Source organism: Mycteria americana, chromosome 7 (assembly GCF_035582795.1).
Source record: "Mycteria americana isolate JAX WOST 10 ecotype Jacksonville Zoo and Gardens chromosome 7, USCA_MyAme_1.0, whole genome shotgun sequence".
In the NCBI taxonomy this organism is placed as follows: domain Eukaryota; kingdom Metazoa; phylum Chordata; class Aves; order Ciconiiformes; family Ciconiidae; genus Mycteria; species Mycteria americana.
The window spans coordinates 37,733,793-37,753,959 of record NC_134371.1 but is presented as its reverse complement, the minus strand read 5'-3'; the positions used below and the strand labels follow the sequence as shown (position 1 = coordinate 37,753,959).

The 20,167-nt window shown below is 38.2% G+C and overlaps 2 protein-coding genes across 9 annotated transcripts in view; both read right to left on the bottom strand.

Annotated features, from left to right (window-relative positions):
* The window catches only part of RABGAP1L (RAB GTPase activating protein 1 like), a 260,477-nt gene that overhangs the window by 165,016 nt on the left and 75,294 nt on the right, over positions 1-20,167 (bottom strand). The window lies entirely within an intron of this gene.
* GPR52 (G protein-coupled receptor 52) lies at positions 5,014-6,104 on the bottom strand. Its single transcript, XM_075509197.1, has one exon. The coding sequence runs from the start codon at positions 6,102-6,104 to the stop codon at positions 5,019-5,021; it is 1,086 nt and encodes a 361-aa protein (XP_075365312.1). The 3' UTR covers positions 5,014-5,018.

Below are 20,167 nucleotides of genomic sequence, written 5' to 3'. Positions count from 1 at the left end.
ACAGGAAAACACTATCTCAGTGATGCCTCCATTTCTGGAAAGGCCTAAAAATTAATCAGCATCTAGTTAACAAAGTAATGTTTGGTTTTGCCATTCAAATGACATATATAAAATATTTTAATCAAAAAACCCCAATAAAATAAATCTAATTCAGTTCCTTAGTAGGATGATGCACGACTCCAACCATCAAACAGCCTGAAGAGAGACAGAGGTAATGGTGTGGGGGGATGAAGTAAAAGGCTTAAACCTATCCTTTTGGTGACAGTGACAATAAAACTGAAAGATCTGCAAATTAGCTGATCCTAGAGGATGGCTGGGGAGGTCACTGCCACCTTCATTGACATTCTTCCTCCACAGCAACGTTGGCCTCGTGAACCTCTGGCACTGCTCCTTGGCAAAGTCAGCTCCAGGACCATCGTGTTGCTAGGCACACTGCAACTGAGTTTGAGATCTGTTAAAGGGATATTCCCACCACAAGCAGCAGCTTGGATTTAGAGATACAGATCCTTAGCATTCAAACACCAACATTAAAAAAAAATATATATATATATATTTATTTATTTTCTTGGCTACAACTGTAATATGGAAAGATAAAATAGTTTCATGTTGAGAACCAGTTGGGAGATAGTATTAAATCTGATGCATTTCCTATCAACTCAATATCCTGTTGTAACAACTATATTTTGTTTATAGTTAAACTTAATTTGTCATACGCAAGATGAAATAGCTAATGAAACAGCTAATCATTACATTGATACGCTTTTCTCAACAGCCAGTATCTAATATTGATTGGTAAGTTATTTTACCAAAACAAGACGTTATTAATTTTGCTGAGTGTAAAGTAAGTGTGATTACGGATATTTGGTGGTCAACACTAATGAATTAAAAATATTTATGAAAACAGTATAAATGTAATTTTTAAAAGGTCTTCATAAACTGTATCTATGAAAGGAGGCTCAATAAAGCAAAACGCTCCAAACTTTTCAGCAGAGGAAGCACAAAGATTCTGCACAAAAATAAACCTAGCATGATACCTCATGCTCTACCAAGTACAATTACAAAATGGATTCTTAAGCAGAAATGGGGGCGGGGGGGAAATCTTACTGTAAGACAATAAGTAAACTTTTAAAAGACAGCATTGTGCTTTTCATTACTACAGTTTTCTTTCCTTTTAAAGAATAGTATTTTAAGGAGAAATTCACTTAGCTGTTCCAGAAAATAAGGAAGCCCATAGAATTTGGTGAAGAAAAAATTACTTTTCTGGTAGTGCTTTTGCTGCCATTACACAAATTTTTTTTACTTTTCCTTAGGCTGAAGACATGAGGTTCCAAAAACAGTACCACAATTGACCTTGACATAGCCTCTGTTACACTACAAGCGTAAGTATTCAAGAAGAATGCAATGGCACAACATAATCTACCTGCACAAAGGAGCTTTTTATATATATGTATTTGGTTTGCTTACTTATTAGCATATCTCTTCACTAACCTTTTTATTTAATATTTTACATATGTTTTCTTCTCATGGCTACTTTTTATTTTTAAAGGAACCTAAAGTTTTTGCAGCTCCCTCAATGTATCTGTATATGCGGAGACTTTATTTTTACCTATATTATCAATAATGATTTTTTCATGTCTATTTCTTTAGTTAGTGTCTGGTCACCTATTTACTAGGTATTTCATAAATCATAAAGATCTTTAGGCACATGAAAGTGGAATATGTACTCCAGATGCCAGCTTCAAAAGTCTCATTCTTTAACCACATTTTCATACAAGAACATGAGACATTATATAATGACAGAATGAAAATTAAAAGTGACAGACTGGGTGACTGGAATTTCTATTGGACTTTTTTTATCCATTAAAAACATCCAGCCTTATAATTTTGGAAGGAAATTTAGCACCAGCTGGAATCCTCAGACAGCATTAGTAAAACAATAACAAACCTCCCTCAAATAAAATTTTAAATCATGAGTTTAGAAAATACTTTCAAAAAATGAAACACACGTGCTAAATTTAAAAATTCATGTGACTGACCACCAGGTCAAATCCTGTCATCTTGCAAACAGCAAGAAGAAACGCAGTCTTTAACTCTGCTGAGGATGTTTAATTTGACAGATTCCTGGAGACCAGAAGACTCGGATTTACAAAGACCAGGTTGAAGTGTGACTTTACAGCAACTGAAATTCAGGGTCCGGATAAGCAAATTAGCATTATTGCACCAACAATGTTAAGCCAATGTTTAAGAAACGACCCCCCCAAAAGAGGGCAAAGAACCTAGGAACCTACAATTTGTTTGCAGGGCATTGGATTTCTACTATATTCTCTCCCTCCAAGGACAGGCTGAGGAAAAAGGAAATCCTCAGTCCTGCCTGACAACTCCACAAGCTCAACACAATGGCAGAGAAAAAAGTATTGCTAACTCTGCCCTTTAAGGCAAGAAGCTGGTGGGCTGGTGAGTAAACCTTGTGCTGCAGCCTCTGAAGTGAAGCTCTCCTGACCTACCGTTTGCAGCCAATAAAGCTTCAAGTTGCTGTATATGAACTCCATTTGCTGAGGTTATACAAGCAGGGTTCAACTAAGGCACTACCGATACAAATGAGTTAGCCTGTTTATTTCTACATATTTGTAGTTACAGTACCATGCTAACAATGCATCTGCTGCCTCCAGGCTGCGTTTAATAAAAGGTTAGTTCAACTTCAAGCATTTTCTAGAACTTTTCTTGAATTTCAGGAGGTCCCATAGAAACTTCTTACCAGGAATGCCAACAAAAACTAGAAGCAGTAAGTGGCCAGCTCTGGAGCACAGATATAAAACTACTTTATTGGTATGAAACCAACCCCATGAGTTGTAAGAAATGTTTCATTGCTCCTTGTCTAAGTCTTGCACACTGAGGACCTACTAAAAAGGAAGCAATGACAAAATAATGACAAAACAAAAGGAATCCAAGTCGCGTTTGTATGAAGACACAGGGTTATACAACCTTAGAGAGCAGCAGTCAGCCAAAAAGAGCCTTCCAAAACAAATAGCAACTTTTCAAAAGAAGGCAGCAGACACATTCCTGTAGGCATGGAGCATTACGAGATACGTGCAAAGAATACTACTCATTTTTCCATAACATCTATCAGCGCTAATTGTCAGCAACAGCTCAGCTTACCTAGAGGAATGTTTCAAGTCATATTTCAATCTGCTTTAAAGATTGTGCAATGATAGAAACCGGTATATAAACGTTTAAGATGGCAAGTAAGCAGCTTTGAGGTTTGGATTTTAAATCATTCACTCTTGAGTCCTAACCCAAAAGAACTTTCACAGAGAATGGAGCATAACATCAGGGAACTAAAGCCAACGCTGGTTTTGATATACATAATACTACTTTATTCCATTGTTTCAACTTTCTTACAGGTTTAAAAAACATACAGGGGTTCAGAACCTCCTCAACAGAACAAAGAATACATAATTAAGGGAGATCTAGAGTCAAACCACAAGTGTGCAAGCGTGGTTAGCTTCCATTACAAAAAGTAATAGGCACGATCTTTACATATGCATTTTGGTGAAAGAAGGAATAATAGTGCAGTGTTAAAAGGCACCAATAATCAATAATTGGGCCTTTTTAAAAAGCCAATAACCATCTAAGAAAATTACATTTGGTTCAAAATAATAATTTAAATATTTTATTGATTGGCATGCATCTGAACCCCTGGCAATTTATTACACAAACCTAATGTGCGCCCTTGCAAAATAAAAAAGATTTCATCAGTGGACCTGAAAATCAGTTCAGTACAAAAGGAAATACTGAAGCTCTTTGACTGTATTTAATACTAAACTGTCTTGTTCTCCTCCTCCAAGAACACTTGTCTAACAAACAGCTATTCAACAACTGCACAGAAGTATTTCTCTTAAAGCAAGTGTAATTTTTTAATCCTGTAGCATTAACCTATTCCATGTGCTATGAAAACATCAGGCACAGACCACAATTTACGTTTTCTCTAAAAAAAAATACAGTGTGTGCAAGCTAGGTTCACACAACGGATTGACAGCTACAACAGTAAGCTATTTAGACTTCCCAAAGAAAAGGGTTAGTTAGTTTTAATTTTCTAAGCAGTGATGCACACTGCTGTGTGCGATTATCATATCTGCATTAGGATTATCTGTGTAGCCAATAAAGGAAAAGCTTTAGTACACCCTAAAGGACACTACATTGATACTGTGTGCTAATTTAACAGGATCAAGAGAATGAAAGATTGAAGAAGTCATTGTACATGGGCAGCTGCAGTTACTCAGCCAGCCAGGAAGGGCTATTGCTTTCTGCAGGAAGAATGGTTTGACACTCAGTTTACCTCGTCAGTGCCCTCAAACTAAACCACTTGGATGCGATGGAATCTAGGGATGCACAGTATGGAAAAAAGGGGAAATGACAGGGAGAGCTGCTGTGAAAGTTGTACCAAAATGTGCCATTTTATCCAAAAGCATCATGCCCAGTGTAGGTTTTATGCATTGCGGATTGTTTGTACAACTGAAAATTGTACAAGATGTGAGCAGAGATAGAGCTGATTATTAATCTGCAATATCTACTATAGTCCTCAGGTATATAATTTACGGATAGCCACTTACTGTGTTGTTGATTGTTTCCTCTTAAATATATTTAAATTCAGAAGGCTACAGTATATTCTGACACAAAGATAGTAAGACAACTTTTCTACAAGGGGGAAAATATAAGGTAGTAACTAACTTATTTATTTTATGAGGAATCTCCTCTGATGTGGTAGTTATTTCATGCCCTTTGGAAGATTTTTAGTTCTGACTTTCTTCATTGTCTCTGTCGAATTGCTCTCCTCGCAATTTCATAAGAGCTATATTCGAGTTCAGTGACCCCTCTTACAGCAGCCTTTTCCGCAATCACTTTTAAACTCACTCTAACATCATAGCAAGCTATTCAAGTAAACATTTCTCTTCTGGCAAGTTTCCAGATACAGCAAATACTATCAAAACTCCACATTTGATTACATGCGCCAGTTTTCTTTAAATGGAGCAGGAATTAGCCCGTTTTCTTGGTTTAGGGTCCCGTACATCCCTGTCTTTTAAACACATACAAGATGAACATATTGTCTCTGACAGTCTCCGCAGTCCCAGCCTGAAAACGCTGTTAGAGAGGCTATATATCACACAGTTGCAGAAACTATTGCTTATAGCAAGCCATGTTGTTAAGAACGAAAGTGCTGGGTTTTCCAACACCCTAGAGCTCTCCAGCAGAAAGTATATGATATAGGGGAGCCACAGCATGTAGAACACACTGGTTATCCGAAACAAAACCATGGCATAGCGGCGATCAGGGCTGTGCCCAGTCTCCCCAGCAGCATCCACTTCGTGGCTAGGAAATCGAGCTCTCCGATCATTTATCTCTTTGGTGTGCTGCCGGCAAATTTTAAAGATGTGGAAATACGTGAAACATATGACAAAGGCAGCAGGAGCGTATAGTAAGCACACGATAAAGCCAGTAAAATAGGCATTAGTTAGCCAGGAGGTAGCACACCATTCAAAAATATCTCCATGGTAACCAGGTTTTCCCCAACCAAAAAAGGAAGGCAAGAAGATCAGACAAGAGTATATCCAGATCAAAATGATGCAGATTCTCAAGCGACAAGGTGTGACCAGTTGATTATAGGAGAGAGGCTTTGTTATAGCGAGATAGCGATCCACACTGATGCAAGCAAGACATGCCATAGATACGCTTTTGAGCACAGAGATGATATATCCAAAAACTTGACAAGTCAAGGACTCGTGGACACCTGTCGAGTAGTGGAGCAGTGACAAAGTAGGAACCAAGCAGCTAACTCCAACAAAAAGATCAGCATAGGCCATGGTCTGAATAAAATAGCTGGTGGTATAATGATGCAGAAGTGGAGCACAGTGAAAAACAAATATCACGGTTAAGTTACCCGCAATAATTAAAAAAGTTAGTAAGACAATAACAACTGTCTCAAGGATACAGATGTCAACTGCATTGTAGTGACCGAATCCAAGAGGGCAGGAGAGATGCTCAGATATGTTCATAACACTACTGCTCATATTCAGAGTCCTCCATTCAATCCATCGGGACTGGTTCATGTTTTTGATTAGGGAACACTGCAATCTGAGCCTTAGTGAACAGATGACCTGCTTAACAGCAGCTAAACTCTGCTTCAGCGTCTCACGATCTCTCTTTGTAGACACTGCCAGTGCTTACATTTGAGAGGATTACAGTCCCATAGCTGTTGATGCCTCTTCAGCATCAGTGCATCACCTCTGGCACACCTTAGCTTTAAGGAAACAAAGAAAAAAAGAAAGAAAGAAAAAGAGAAAGAAAGAAAGAAAAGGGAAAAAAAACCAACAAAACAAAAACAAACCCAAAAAAAGCCAGAAAGAGAAAGGCCACTGATCAGCTCCTCCAGTGCTCTTGACCAATCCTTAGCAAACACAAGGCACTTCTAAAACAAACAGGTACTGTGAAATATGGAAATAACTGAAGAGACACATTCATTTCCCAGGGAAGGAGAGGGGGAATCTCTGACTGCTTGTTTTCCTGAGAAAGTCATTTACTTTGGAATATAATGGGGTGAGGGGGAGGAAGGGAAGGAGGAACCTCAGTACAGCTCAGGTTTCCTGGACCAGCAGTTACTGGAGATAATCTTTTTAATGTCTCAATTTAAATCACAGACTGATTGGAGAGTAAAGGAAAAAGTTCATCATCTAATGCTGTCTTTTCTGGCTCCATTCAGGAGAGATGGTACTCCGTCTTATCCATGCTATTCATTGTAAAGGTAAGGAAAACATTTTTGTCAAGGTTAATTCCAATAGACTCACCACTGTTCGGGTATGAATAATGAATTTTATTTGGAGGGAGTCGGGTGGGGGACAAGGCAGATTTGTCCTCTGACTCCCAAGAAAGAAAACATACATCTCGCATACAGTGAAGAAGATCGTGTCTATTCATTTAAAAATGAAAATAATTTAAGAATAGAATTTGGAGACTTATGTCAATATTCACAATTCCTTCAAACAGTTATAGTCCATTACAATTATTAATGCTAGAAGCATAATTCAAGGTCCCCACAGACAAAATAAATCCTTTTGCATTTAATTTCAGCAATGGTAATTTAAAATAATCATCTTTGGAAACTCTGCGGTATCTGCTACAGTGGATCAGTACCCAGGAGTTCATAGGTATATCCATGATATTGCTCACCTCTGTAGCTACACCTGAATCATTTCACAAACCCCCATACAACGAGAACAGAAACTTCCATCTGCATTCTGCTGTGAAGCTAATGCAATGCTGATTTGACTAGAAAAGCTGCCATTGTTTACTACTCCATTATTCTGTTATTCAGCTTCATCTTCTACGTAGTTTTAGGGTTTCTATATTTATTAGATGATCAGCATAATAAATAGTTGCTTTTAAAAAAATGTTCTTCTAATTGCAGGACATTACCTTGTTCATTTTATTTGCAGTTATGGAGAAAGCAAATGTTAAAAGAAAGCATCTTCTGTGTTCAGTTTTAAGTAAATGCTTGATTAGTTCAAGAATCATTAGGCAGGTAATTAACTGTATACAATCTTGCTTTTTAAAAGGCCCCCTAAAACCATCTTTAATCCTTGAGTTCCTGAGACTAGAAGACTGGCAGTGAGAATTAATGAATCCACATAAAATGATCTCCAAGGTCATTCAGATATTACGCTGGTATTTGCTTTAAGTCTCTTTAAAAGGACCAGAATCTCTCTGATGATTTTGATAGTCCTTGCTGTGTCTTCAGGAGGAATTTCAGATACTGGAAAAGAAAAATTCTCAATTCTGTTGCAGCAGTTTGAGAGAAAGCATTCTTTTTGGAGTTAATTTCCTGTCGTGCATCGCCACGCTGTACAGAAAGTCCTTTTGATTTTATAACATCCCAGAATATTTCCGGCTATTCACTCCCTTCGTCTATAAGCAACAGAGCACGTACAAAATTACTACTTTCTCTAATTCTTTGTTAAAGCAATATAGCAATCTTTCTCACCTACACACATCCTTATCAGCCGCTACGATGAACTGCTTGACAGGGGAGTCCTAGTTACTGTGGTGCTGCTAGAGCTTCTGTCGCTATTTCTCTCCTTCCCCCTTGAAATTATTGCTTGCACCTGAGTCCGCTCCTCCTCCTCCTCCTCCTCCCCAGCCGATGCAGACGAGCCGGGCGCTGGAAAGGTGACTGGCTCCCCCGGCCCCCCGGCCCGCAGCCAATGGCCGCGCCGCGCCGCTGTCACTAGGTAACGGCGGCCGGGCCGGGCCGGCGGCGCCCCCCGCAGCGCGGCGGGGGAACGGAACGGCGGCGGCGGCACCGCCGCGCCCGGCCCGCGGGAGCCGGCCCCGGCCCCGGCCGGCAGCCGCGGGGCCGCTCCGAGCGCCCGGAGCCCGGCCGCGGGGCTGCTCCGGCGGGGAAGGGCTGCGGCACGGCTGTGGTGGCCGCCAGCGAGGAGCGGGTACTTACCGCGCAAAGCCCATTGACCTTCGTACGGCCAGGAGACTGCTTGAGAGTGAAAGCAGCGGGGGGGTTTGCTCGGTGCAAGTTCGGCAGCGTGCGACTTGCTCGTTCAAACTGCCGAACTCCGGATCAGTGCGGACAAACCGCACTGAATGCCAACGAATTAAATGTTTGAAGTCCACAGGATATACACCACCACCACCACCCCCCCCAAAAAAAGAAAAAACAACCAAGCGTTTAAATCAGTCCCACCCAACTGACTATAGCTGTGTAAGTTATTTTAGAAACCGCCATCACTGCCTAACTAAAAATGTTTATTAAGAGTTATTCTCAGATTACTAATTTCGTATGCATCTCTTACTTTATGAAGCTAAACATTTACAGACAATGTATATTTGCCATGGTTTGACACAAATTTTGTCCTGCTTAAAAGATAAAATTACAGGCCACTAAAAATTAGTTCTTTTCATACTTAAGGCAGATTTTAAAACTCATCTGCAACTGTTTTCAATACTGTACCAATTTTTAATTGCTCCAACCGATTGCAAACATCAGTTTTAATACAAATACTTGTGAGTAACGTTATTTTTCAAAGCACAGACTTTTTAACCCAATTAACTGATCTCTCTTCATGCAAATGGATGCTGTTATTCCCTGATTAAGGACTCAGAAGTACTGTTTACTTCATGCTTCCTAAAAATAAAACCAGTAACAGAAGTACAATGATCAAAGTTATCTTACATTGGCACTCCATACATCCTTAGACACAGAGAGAAACAGCAAGTTTAGATACGGAAATACCAACCACAAAACAGTATTTTGGGCTGTAGATCAGCAAAATACATGTGTCAAGAATGGTATCGGAGGCTTTAACAAACTAAGTCATTAGAAACTACAGTGATTTAAATTCTTTTAGTTCCAAGGCAAACCACAGGCAACATTTTAATAAGCTGCTCCTGGGTTAACATCTTGTATTTCGAGTATAGCCTGGAGCAAATATTCAAGGCTGAATGACAAGTCTGTAGAAATGTGAAGCAGCATAAAATGCAGCAGTGTGAGAGTGGTTTGCAATAACGGCATGTGATAATTCCAAATTCTTCCATCGAAGGATTGAAGAAAAAAATTAAAATCGCTCCAATACCTCAGAACTGTAAATGGCTGCAACAACAGATTTAATGACTAAATTTAGTCCCCGAGTACAGCTTTAAACCATAGCTATCCATACCACGGGCGGAACAATAGGAAGCAATTTTTATTCTTCCTCTTCCTACTCCTCCTGTGGGAGAGGAGGAGGAGAATGAACAACGGTGTGCACAGGCATGGCAGCAACCAGTACTTCTCCCTCCCCTCCCTGGGCCAGTTTGTGGTGGGCACCAGAGAAACAAAGGGCCAAAACATCTTAAAATGGATGTTAGAAAGTCTCAAAGACACGAGGGCATGTTAGATAAGTAAACGTAAAGCCTAAAATTAAGCAGACCATAGAAACTACATGCTCAGTGCATTCTGCTCGATACAAGTGGATAAAGCTTCCAAATGTTACGGTGACCACTAAGTCACCTTGCTCACAGGTCAGATCCAGTTGATGTACAAAACTGCACTGCCTATTACTGTGTGTTCAGAGCACCGAACCCTGATAACAAGCACTCATGTCAGCCAAATATTTCAGGTCTTGTCCAAGAAATCCAGATACTGCTAAGCAGGTAAGAGAAAAATCAATGGCAACCTCTGCTGGTTGGTTTTCAATGCAGGTAAAATGCTTCCCTTTCATGAATTATAATTAAAGGGACAAAGTGATTCAAAAGTAAGGAAGTTGGATTTCTTTCTTTGTGGAAATACAAGCAGGCTTCCTTCACCACTGAAAAAAAAAAAGTTACTGCTGCAAGCTGCCAGTGGCTTTATCACCTCAGCCTCTCCCAGAGCCCAACTCCCAGTGGCATTTGCTAAGCAGCAGCAGTGCAAACTGCAACAGACTGACTGCACTAACTTGTACTGTATTTTACGTATATTTGGAGGAAAGTAAAAATTAAAGCAGAAATCAGCTAGTGCTGACAAAACTATGCAATTACGGACAGAATTTGACAAGATGTGGCAATACTGGAAGGTTATATCAGAGGCAGCACATTAAAAAGCTATATGGAAAAAGTTTTCTATCTGTAGATCAGAGACACAACAGGGACTTCAGTTTTAAACAGAATGTGCTTCAGGATTTTTTTTTTTATTTGCATGTAAAGAAACGGAAGTGAGAAAGAGAAAACAGTTATAGTGGAAGAATTTAATGGCTGTCACCAAGGCAGTATTTTACATAGTGCATAAATTCCATAGCTGGTTACGTCCAGCAGAAGGACTAAGTACTCTTCTTCAAGCTGAATAGAAGGAGCAATTCCACACCTTCTTTATGAATTACATCAGCTAGAAACAACAGAAGTTACCATCCAAAACAGAAGACTCACACCATCTGATCCTGCTGAAAACAGAGGAGATGTGGTAGGAGCTCGAGCTTTGTGTACTTCATGCACATCACTACTGTGAAAGCAGTAGTGATGTGCATGACCCTGTAAGGAAGCGAGATAAAGCTGCTCAGACAGAACAAGTCCATACAGAGGTAGATCTAGAAGCTCCAAGCAAGGAAACAATTACTCATTGCTTCTATTTGGAAAGGAATAGGAATATTTGTTTTCTAAATCTTTTTTTGTAAGGCAACAGGACTGATAGAAGCAATTCCTGCAATGCACAAAGAAGCATCTCAGTCGCACCACTCATTTCTAGTTTGAAGTCTTTCAGGACTCTCTTTGTTAAAATATTGGATGGTCAGCTGGATTAAATGGACAACAATAATTTCTGTAAAATCTTTTTAAAAGGCATTGATTAGAGCAGGGAGATGCAGCTGAGAGTGTGGGATAAGGAACATAATAGTTACTTACTTAGATGCAGACCTGAATGACAATATTGATATACATCGCAGCTCCTTATCTTCTTTTCTTCTGCCCTACTCCTTTTTTTTTTTTTAAGTATCATTTTCTTTTATCCACTTCCTCCTTAGCCTATATAACAAATGTGTTTCTTCAGTTTGCTTTATTTTTATCGTAACTACCTCTGGCATTTACTTGTCCACCACATCCTATGGACACCCCGGGTTTGTTTTTAATGCCTCCACAAAAATTCTGTTCTATAAAGCTTGCAGCTTGTAGTGCAGCTTAAAGAGGGAGAGGAGGAAGAAAAATCAGTAGTTGCCTTAAAAATTTTGTGTGCATGTACGTGTTGGTTTTTTTTGTTTTTTTTTTTTTACATCAGACTAATGTTTGAAGTTGCTCTCTAAAGTCATATTGGTGCTGTATTTAAGGCAGAAATCAGTTTTATTTGTTATTTGGAATATAAAGCCTCTCCCCAAAATCCACCCACTACAGTTGTCTATTTAAAAAAAATGCCATGAAGAGCTCTAACTTACACAGACATTTGCACCTGAGTACAGGCATAAAATATGAGATATAAAAGGTATACATATACATATATAAAAGCATTATTTTTTCAAAATAATCTTAGACTTCTTAAACACTTTATGTTGGAAGGCACCCCTGGATATCAACACCCTGCTCAAAGCAAGGCCAACTTCGAAGTCAGGTCCAAGGCCAAATTTAGGCCAGGTTGCTCTGGGTCCTATCTAGCTGAGTTGTGAACATCTCCAAGGTTGGAGTTTTCATAGCTTGCGTGGACCCCTGATCCAATGTTTGACCACTCTCACTGTGACTCCCAGTATCAGCTCAAAATTTTTCTTGTTGCAATTCGTTTCCATCATCGCCAAGACTAAACAAGCTTGGGCCAGTGGTAAAAACCCAAAAGTGTTAGTTCTCAAGGAAACTACAGTATCTTGTAGAAAGTTTAAACCCATGAAATATTTCTCCACCTGATAGTCTCATTTATCAGTTTTGTTATCACAGATCAGTTTCCTTTCCTTCTCCCTCCCACCCCATGATCATAAAGAATGCCATAAATCATTTTATAATGCTATGGCCCACATACTCCAGTGACTGCAAAAAAGATCAAGTGATACGAGTTACACAGCTACATTTTTGAAATGCAGATACTCTTGTGGAGCACCTACCTCACTGTTACAGGAAAAAATTTTCCCTAAAGCCTACATAAACCTTTTCCGCATCAGAGGCGAAACTGAATTTGACGGCAGCAACAGAGTAGGTTCTATAAGGTGAGGAAGACGGAAGGGGCTGGTATAATTTGGAGTGGAGGGTGGGGGGAGTTCAGGTAAGAGGTTGGAAGGGGACAGTAGCTTTCTAAATGGTCAAGGTATGTGGGGGATGTGGAAGGGAGCTAGTGATTGCTTTCCCTTTTACTACTACTCCGGCAGGCTCTGTTTCAGCCTGCTCCTCTGCTGGACTCACAGCCCCAGTCCTTTTCCCATACTATTTCTAGTGAGGTAAATATTAGCCAGTATCATATAAATGTTAGGTAATTAGGATGCTGTGATGCAGAACAAGAAATTGGAAAAAAATTGGGTTTTTTTTTTCTGTGCTGTGGTGGATCAGTAGAGAAAGATGGGCATTCAAATTTGCAAGTTTATTGTGCAGTCCTTTCATTCAACGATTACATCGAACACTTCTTAAGTTTGAAACTTTTAAATTAGCTACTAACATTATTCATGTATTTAATAAATACTAAGCAAGTTTTCGGAGTAAATTGCTACAATCTCCCTTTAAACATTACTACATGTGATCTCATGGATTAGATGGTTACTTTTCTGAATTTTACATTAAAGAACATTTTTCTTCAGGAGGAGCTTCCCTCAAGATTATATGGGTGCTCCTGTGACAAATGGAATTCATTTTACAAGCTCAATTCAGAGTGACAAATACCACCAAACTTCTGTGCCTCAAATCAATAGAAATAAAACACCGTGCATAAACTATCTATCAAGAAGTGAATTTACTTCAGGGAAATGCTGTGAAGTCTAATGAATGGTGATAATTAGCATTTTCAGGAATTAAACATAGCATTTGCATTAAAAAACAGCACTTAAGCTACATAAGGATGCTATTTACTAACTGAGCCCACATGATAAGAAAAGCCCCCAAATGCATGAAAATGGACAATGGAAACATTACAAAAGTGTCTTAGTATCGTATAAAAAGCAAAAAATTAAGACATATGCCCTCTGACAGGGTCATGTGGCTGCCACTAAAATGAATCCATCTGTCCTTAAACTAGCAGTAGCTTAAAAAGAAAGTATACTGGCAAAAGAACACAGGCTTACTACCCATCACTGCTCTGGGCATCCCGATGACGGGCGCTGTTATTTGCATTGCTTTTCCTTTAGCTCCTGCTTTTGATTTTGTGACTAATGTTTCATTAGTGGTTTGTGAAAGCATACTGACAGTCTAAAAAACCATGCATTTCGTTCAAAATTGTCCCTCTTCATTTCAAGTACCATAACAAACCCATGTCCTATCCATGCAGCTATCCTAACATAAAACATTGCCTTTATGCATGGAAGTACATTAGAGTGAATGGAAATGAACTAGCTATTAATTACACTGCTTTCAAGAGACGATTAAAATTTTTACCTGTTAAATCACAGGACAAAAGATAGCAATTAAGAGAACTGTAAATGAAGAAATACTGAAATGTAGAGAATAGTATGAACAGTGCAGGTAGTATTACCCTTTCTTTTCCTGTGGGAATCACTTCTCGTATTTTAAAATAATACTTAAATTATTATTTTAATACTGAGTTCGTTTAAACTTTTTAGAGGGATGTTTTGACATAGTTGTGTTTTTACTAATACTTTTGTCTTTAACAAGCCAGGAATTACATTCCATAGATATTGGTATTCTAAAAGCATATCACAACTGGGCACCAAGAAAGTGTATGTTCAAAAGTATTCCAGCTGACTTGGCAGAAGTATAAGCTCAGTCAGTATTAGTAGTAATTCCATTTCAGCAGAGCTAGAATAACAGATTTTAAGACTACTAAAAAAAAAAAATCCCAAACACTATGATCACCTACTTTGATTTTTCACATACTGCAAGCCAAAGAGTTCTCTTGAACTACAGCATGACCTTTTAAAAGGCAACCAATTTTGATTCAATGAGTTCAAATGATGAATAATTTATTGTAGCCTTGATTAGGAAGCCAAGTTCTAAGGCCTGGACAAAATCAACTACTAAGATACGAACACATGGATCAAAACCATATACATCTGCCAGTCTTTCAAAATCACAAGTTTGGATGCACCAAAGAATAAAGTTGAAGTGCATACAAATGTGGTTTCTGTTCTTCATTGCCTTTTAAAAACAGACAAACAAAACCAGCTGCACCCAATATTATTTCTTTAAATTCTCCCAAGAGCATCACCTCTATTTCATATCAAAGCATTCCTCAGAACTCAATGCCAAGGCCACACATCCATAAACTACTGTACAACCAACACTGCATGCACTTCCAAATCCTTCTCCTTCTCAGTACCATAATTCTGAACATCACAACGGCAAACCTGTGTGACAAAAACTCCCCACCGTAACCTTTGGCAACTTACTTTTAATCTGTGCTGAAAGCTACAACACAGAGAGCATTCGTGTGCATAATTTATCTTCTTCTCAAAAATAGTTTAAAGCTTTCAGAATTATCCACTTCAGTCTAGTTCTCTTTTCTAAATATTGTGAACTGGCAGCTACCATTACGTGACAAATTCACGGGTGCATGTCAGAATCAGATTCAAATCCACTTTTCATGGATGCAGCTTAGGTTAAATGGTCACAGTACATTCTCCCAGAGCATCTAGTCTAATCTAGACGGGCTGACTGGAAACATGTGCCTAGTCACATGGACAATTTATTTTTTATTTGCATATATCATTGGCACATTCCACCCTAAACTTTTCCTTTAATAGATTTTTAAAAATAGTGCTTCCTCAAGGAGACAAGAGGTGGCTCAGAAAAACAGCAAACAACTAGAATCATTTAGGAGAAAAAGTCATAGCTTCAACTGTTGATGTAGACAAAAATCAGTTAAGAACTAAAGATTCACTATTTACTTTGGTGCAAGATCTACTGAGGAGCAGGTGGTACTGACCCCAAATTTGGACTAGTAAATCCAATTCCACTATTTCCTGAGAAAAATAAAGCTGAAAACAATCGAAGTAAATTGTGAATTTTAGAAGACTATCTTTAAACAAAGTGTTACTCAGTATTACTATTCTACCACTTTTCTGAAGAAATGGAAAAGGGGAACATGGAAAGGATATGGCATGAAAACTATTTCTAAACCGAAGCGTGGCACAATTTCTTTTTATGGATTTTAAGCTCAGCTTCATTTAGACCAAATTTTCCTCCCAGCTGGAACTGCTGAAGAGGTATCACTTATATTCTCTTACACCATGGAGTCTATATCAGCGCACGCTCGCATCAATAACCATATATGAGAAAGGACCAGGAATAGCTTCCTACCAAGAGCGGTCTAGAGGGAAAAATCTTGCAAACAATACCAGTTGAAGTAGGCTTCTGGCTAACTCACAGACATGGAACCCGGCAATGATAGATGTGTGGAAAATGCCTCTGAAAGCAAGAGTTACTGATTTATTTTTTCCCCAGAGTTAAAAATTAGCTAATTAAAATTTATAAAGTCATCTCACATCTGATAACCATGTTTCAAGATTAATAACATCTAAATACATTCAACTTCCAATAACTAGCAAATTTTGTCTTAACTTAGTTCGATTGTATCAGATACAGAGGACGTTTATATTTATAGCTAGAAATTGGCACATATAAAATGTTACATGAGCTGAGAAATTATCTTTTTTGTTCAAAAAGAAATACCAAACCTGACATTATTTGCCATCTGTATGAAAAAAAAAAAGAAATTAAACATATACTTTATCAGCACTAAAAATAGGTTAAATCTAAAGACAGCATTTTTGAGAGATTCTACAAGTCCTTTTGGAAAGGACACTATCAGGGAACATAGAAGTCAAGTCTATAGACTAAGTTTAAGTCCAACTTCTTTCACCAATATTAAATTCACACACAAACCTTCCCCCTCTGCTGAAAATTATGGTTTGAAGCTAGATATCAATCTCTTAATTCATAGATTTTTAAGATATATCACATATAACTTCCCAAAACTTGGCATATCAACACACTGAACTAACTACTGGCCTCTAACTAATTGACAATATGCCTAGGAAGGGCCATACAGGAAGAAGTGGAAGCACTGGGTCCTACCTGCTATATTTACATAGGATGCTAGTGGCTGTCATTTTTATATGGCCACTAGAATTAATTTGGCCTGAAAAGGCACGCAGAATGTTTCCTGAACACCCTCTTTCCCAGCATGTCTGTAATGTCTGCTGCAGGAACAAACTGAGCATAATTAGTTCTCATACTTTTAATGAAAGGTAAGATAACGAATGACATGACAAAAATTGAGTTACTTGCTGCAAAATTTAAACAGTGATCTTTAAAGCAATCTTACAGTAAGGAACAAGAAAACAACCAAACAAACAGAAAGAGGGACAGCTTTCAATAGCATAAAGAAGATGCTTCCCGTATCAGTAGCAGTTGCCTGTACCTTATTTATAGCCATTCCATGTAATGAAATAAAGATATTGGAAATGACTCTGTAACAGTTATGGTTTTCTAATACACTAACTACAACACATAAAAATTAAATTCCAACAGCAATTTTCTACAAAAGCTGTATACAGTGACTTGCATTAATTTTTCTGCATAAGTTATGAAAATACTCAGTGGTCAAAAAACTGCCATAGAAATGGAATAAAGCTAGATTAAAAAAAAAATATTTTTCAGCTTATGTTCTAACCAAAGTGCTCACAGGGGAAGAGCTTTGCTGTATTTCCTCCCTCCTCCCCCCCTCCCCCCCCCAAGAAGATTCTTTATAAAACAAAGCAAAAAAAGTGAGGAAAAAATGGTTACATTCAAAAAGCTATATTTTATTGTTATGGCAACTGATGTGCTAAAAATAAAGAAATAAAGTTGTTATGGCAACTAGAATTTTAAAGCAGTCAAAAGTAGAATAATCAAACATTCTGCTGGCTTAAAATGTAATGTCTATGACTCAATTTTCAGAAAGCTTCAGAGACAAGTAGTGGTTGGGTTTTTTTGGATTCTGCTTTGGAGATCACAATTAGTACAAGTTTCAGAGAACTCTACAGAGTACAAGGGAGGAAATCAAGGTGAACAGAAAATTGGTCATTTGAAGTTCTCACAGTCAGTAACAAGAAACACACATCTTATGCCACTGTAATTAATGTCCTGGTGACCTTACCTAGATCCATAAAATATATCAGCTTGTTATTAAAGTAAACAACAGCAGGACAGTATTTATGTCCATCATCACAATGATCAAAAGGCACTATATAACTAAAAGTTACTTAATGATTTTAAATTAAGTACTGAAAAGTTAGGGAATACCAAAATTCATCTGCCTGAACCAGCAGAGTTCTGCCCCGTTAAATGTATGGAATTATAAAGATGACTATAATTACAAGATCATAACATATTTAAATTTCTGATACATGCTTGATCATCATTACAGGGCTCCTAGCTATACAAGCACTTCCACAACAATCTTAGAGAACTCGCCATCTCCCATCCAACACTTGTCAGATTTGCTACTTTTATTAAAAAATTAACAGAACTGTGTGCACTGTGAAATGTTCCAAAGCCCATACTCAGATAAGCCTTAATTAATACTAAGCAAAGTATTTAACAGATACTTCAGAGAAGTATGACTAGAAACAGTAACTTATACTGGAAATATCTGCACTGGAACCATGTACACGTAGCATGTACTAGCACCGCAGTGTAAGCTAATATTTTAACACAGTATGTGCCTTGTATTTTGTCTTTACTGCAGTCAATCAACGTTCCTAGTGTTACTCGTAACTCTTTTCTGACCCATATGAGAAGTCTCTCAGCCCAGTCCACAAGAGCTTTCAGCATGCAGCAGTAGCATGGCCAAGAATACAGATCAGAGTCAGGTTCCTCCTCCACTTGTGCTAAAGGGAAAAGAATCAGATTAACTCCTTACTGCAGCACAAAAATCAAGAGATGTACACTGGAAATTGAAACAACACACAAGGGAGCGCAGCAAGGACAACACAGACAAATTTAAGTATATTTTTGTAGTTTTGCTTCCCAAGCCTCAGTATTAATCCCTGAGGCTACATACACAGTTAACTCATTCCCTCTTAAGCATCACGTGAAGCCACAGGTATTTCTAGAGATGCAAATAATGTAGGAAAATACATTAACTAATGAATCTGTGACAAAGTCAACAGGTTCTGCAAAGGAAACTCCATGTACAACAGTCACTATATGTAACTTTTCATCAGTCAGGATAAATCTTAGACATATAATTATCAAGGCTATAAATCAAAGTTTTAGAAGTATTTCATCTAATGCTTAGGCTAAAGGAGCCAAGCTGCATATTTTCAAGGTTTGTTGCTGACTCAACCAGCTACTGAAGACAAAAGACATGCTGTTCTGAGCTTTCTATGAAATTAGTTTCCTCGTTGTATAATATTCTAAACTTAATCAAGTGCATGGTTGCCTGAAATATAAGTCTCCGAGTTCAAAGAAAATGTGCAGCAGTCCAAATATCACTCCACTTAACTGACAGCTATGTAAATCCATTGCTTGCATTCAGCATCCGGGGGTCACGTTTCTTGTTATATCAGGTATAGCCATTCTGCACTGAATTAATATATATATAAAAGCATCCCAAAAGAATATTTATTCTAACATTTGCAGGCACATTTTACTCCTAACATGTGTTTCTATATTTTCAATTTTCCATAAAAGAATAATTTGAGAGCAAGCATTTTCATAGAAAGGCAAAGGAAATCCTGGAAGGTTTGAGAACAAAGAATGTAAGTGCTTTCTGAAATTACATGTACAAATTAATGAAAGAAAGGTGGCATCGTTCCAAAAGGTACCTCTAATTCCTTTGCCATACAGGTAACAAGCAGCATACTTAATTAGACTGCAGTGTTACATTAACCTAACTAAGGCTATCTGAAGGCTGCCTCAAAAATGGCCTCACCTGTCCTTCCTGTCCTGCCCCAGCTGTACGCTCCCATCTCACACCCCTTACACCACACCTAGTGACAACACAGCTACACAGCAAATCAATCTCATTGCTGTAACAGAGAAATGGCGGCAAGGAAGTTTTCTAAATAAAAATCTACAAATTACTGTGATGTATCAGCCTTGCAATCGCTAGATAGAGTATACCGAAGAGACAGAACACACAGTAAAAGAAACCTCTTCTGGCAAGCACACAGCCTGGATAAGGCACAGCCTGAAACCGCACCCCCTGTATACAACGATTTAGTTTTAGATTCAGGCTGTATATTGTATTACCTAGTCCAAAAAAGGTTGTATTTTGAAACTGGATTGCTTTTGAGACAAACCAGCCATATGAAGATAGCTTTGTCATATGCAGCATATGATTAAAAAATGTGAAGCTCCATTATCTTCAATATTCAGTTGTCAGCTTAAAAAACAACTGACGAAAATTCACAACAAGAAAAAAAATTCTTAGCTGCCAAAATATTTGAGTATGCCCACAGAAACCTACATAAAAGATTACTGAAAAGAGTATATGCACTAGCAGACTGCAATTGATCTCCTTTTCGTTAGT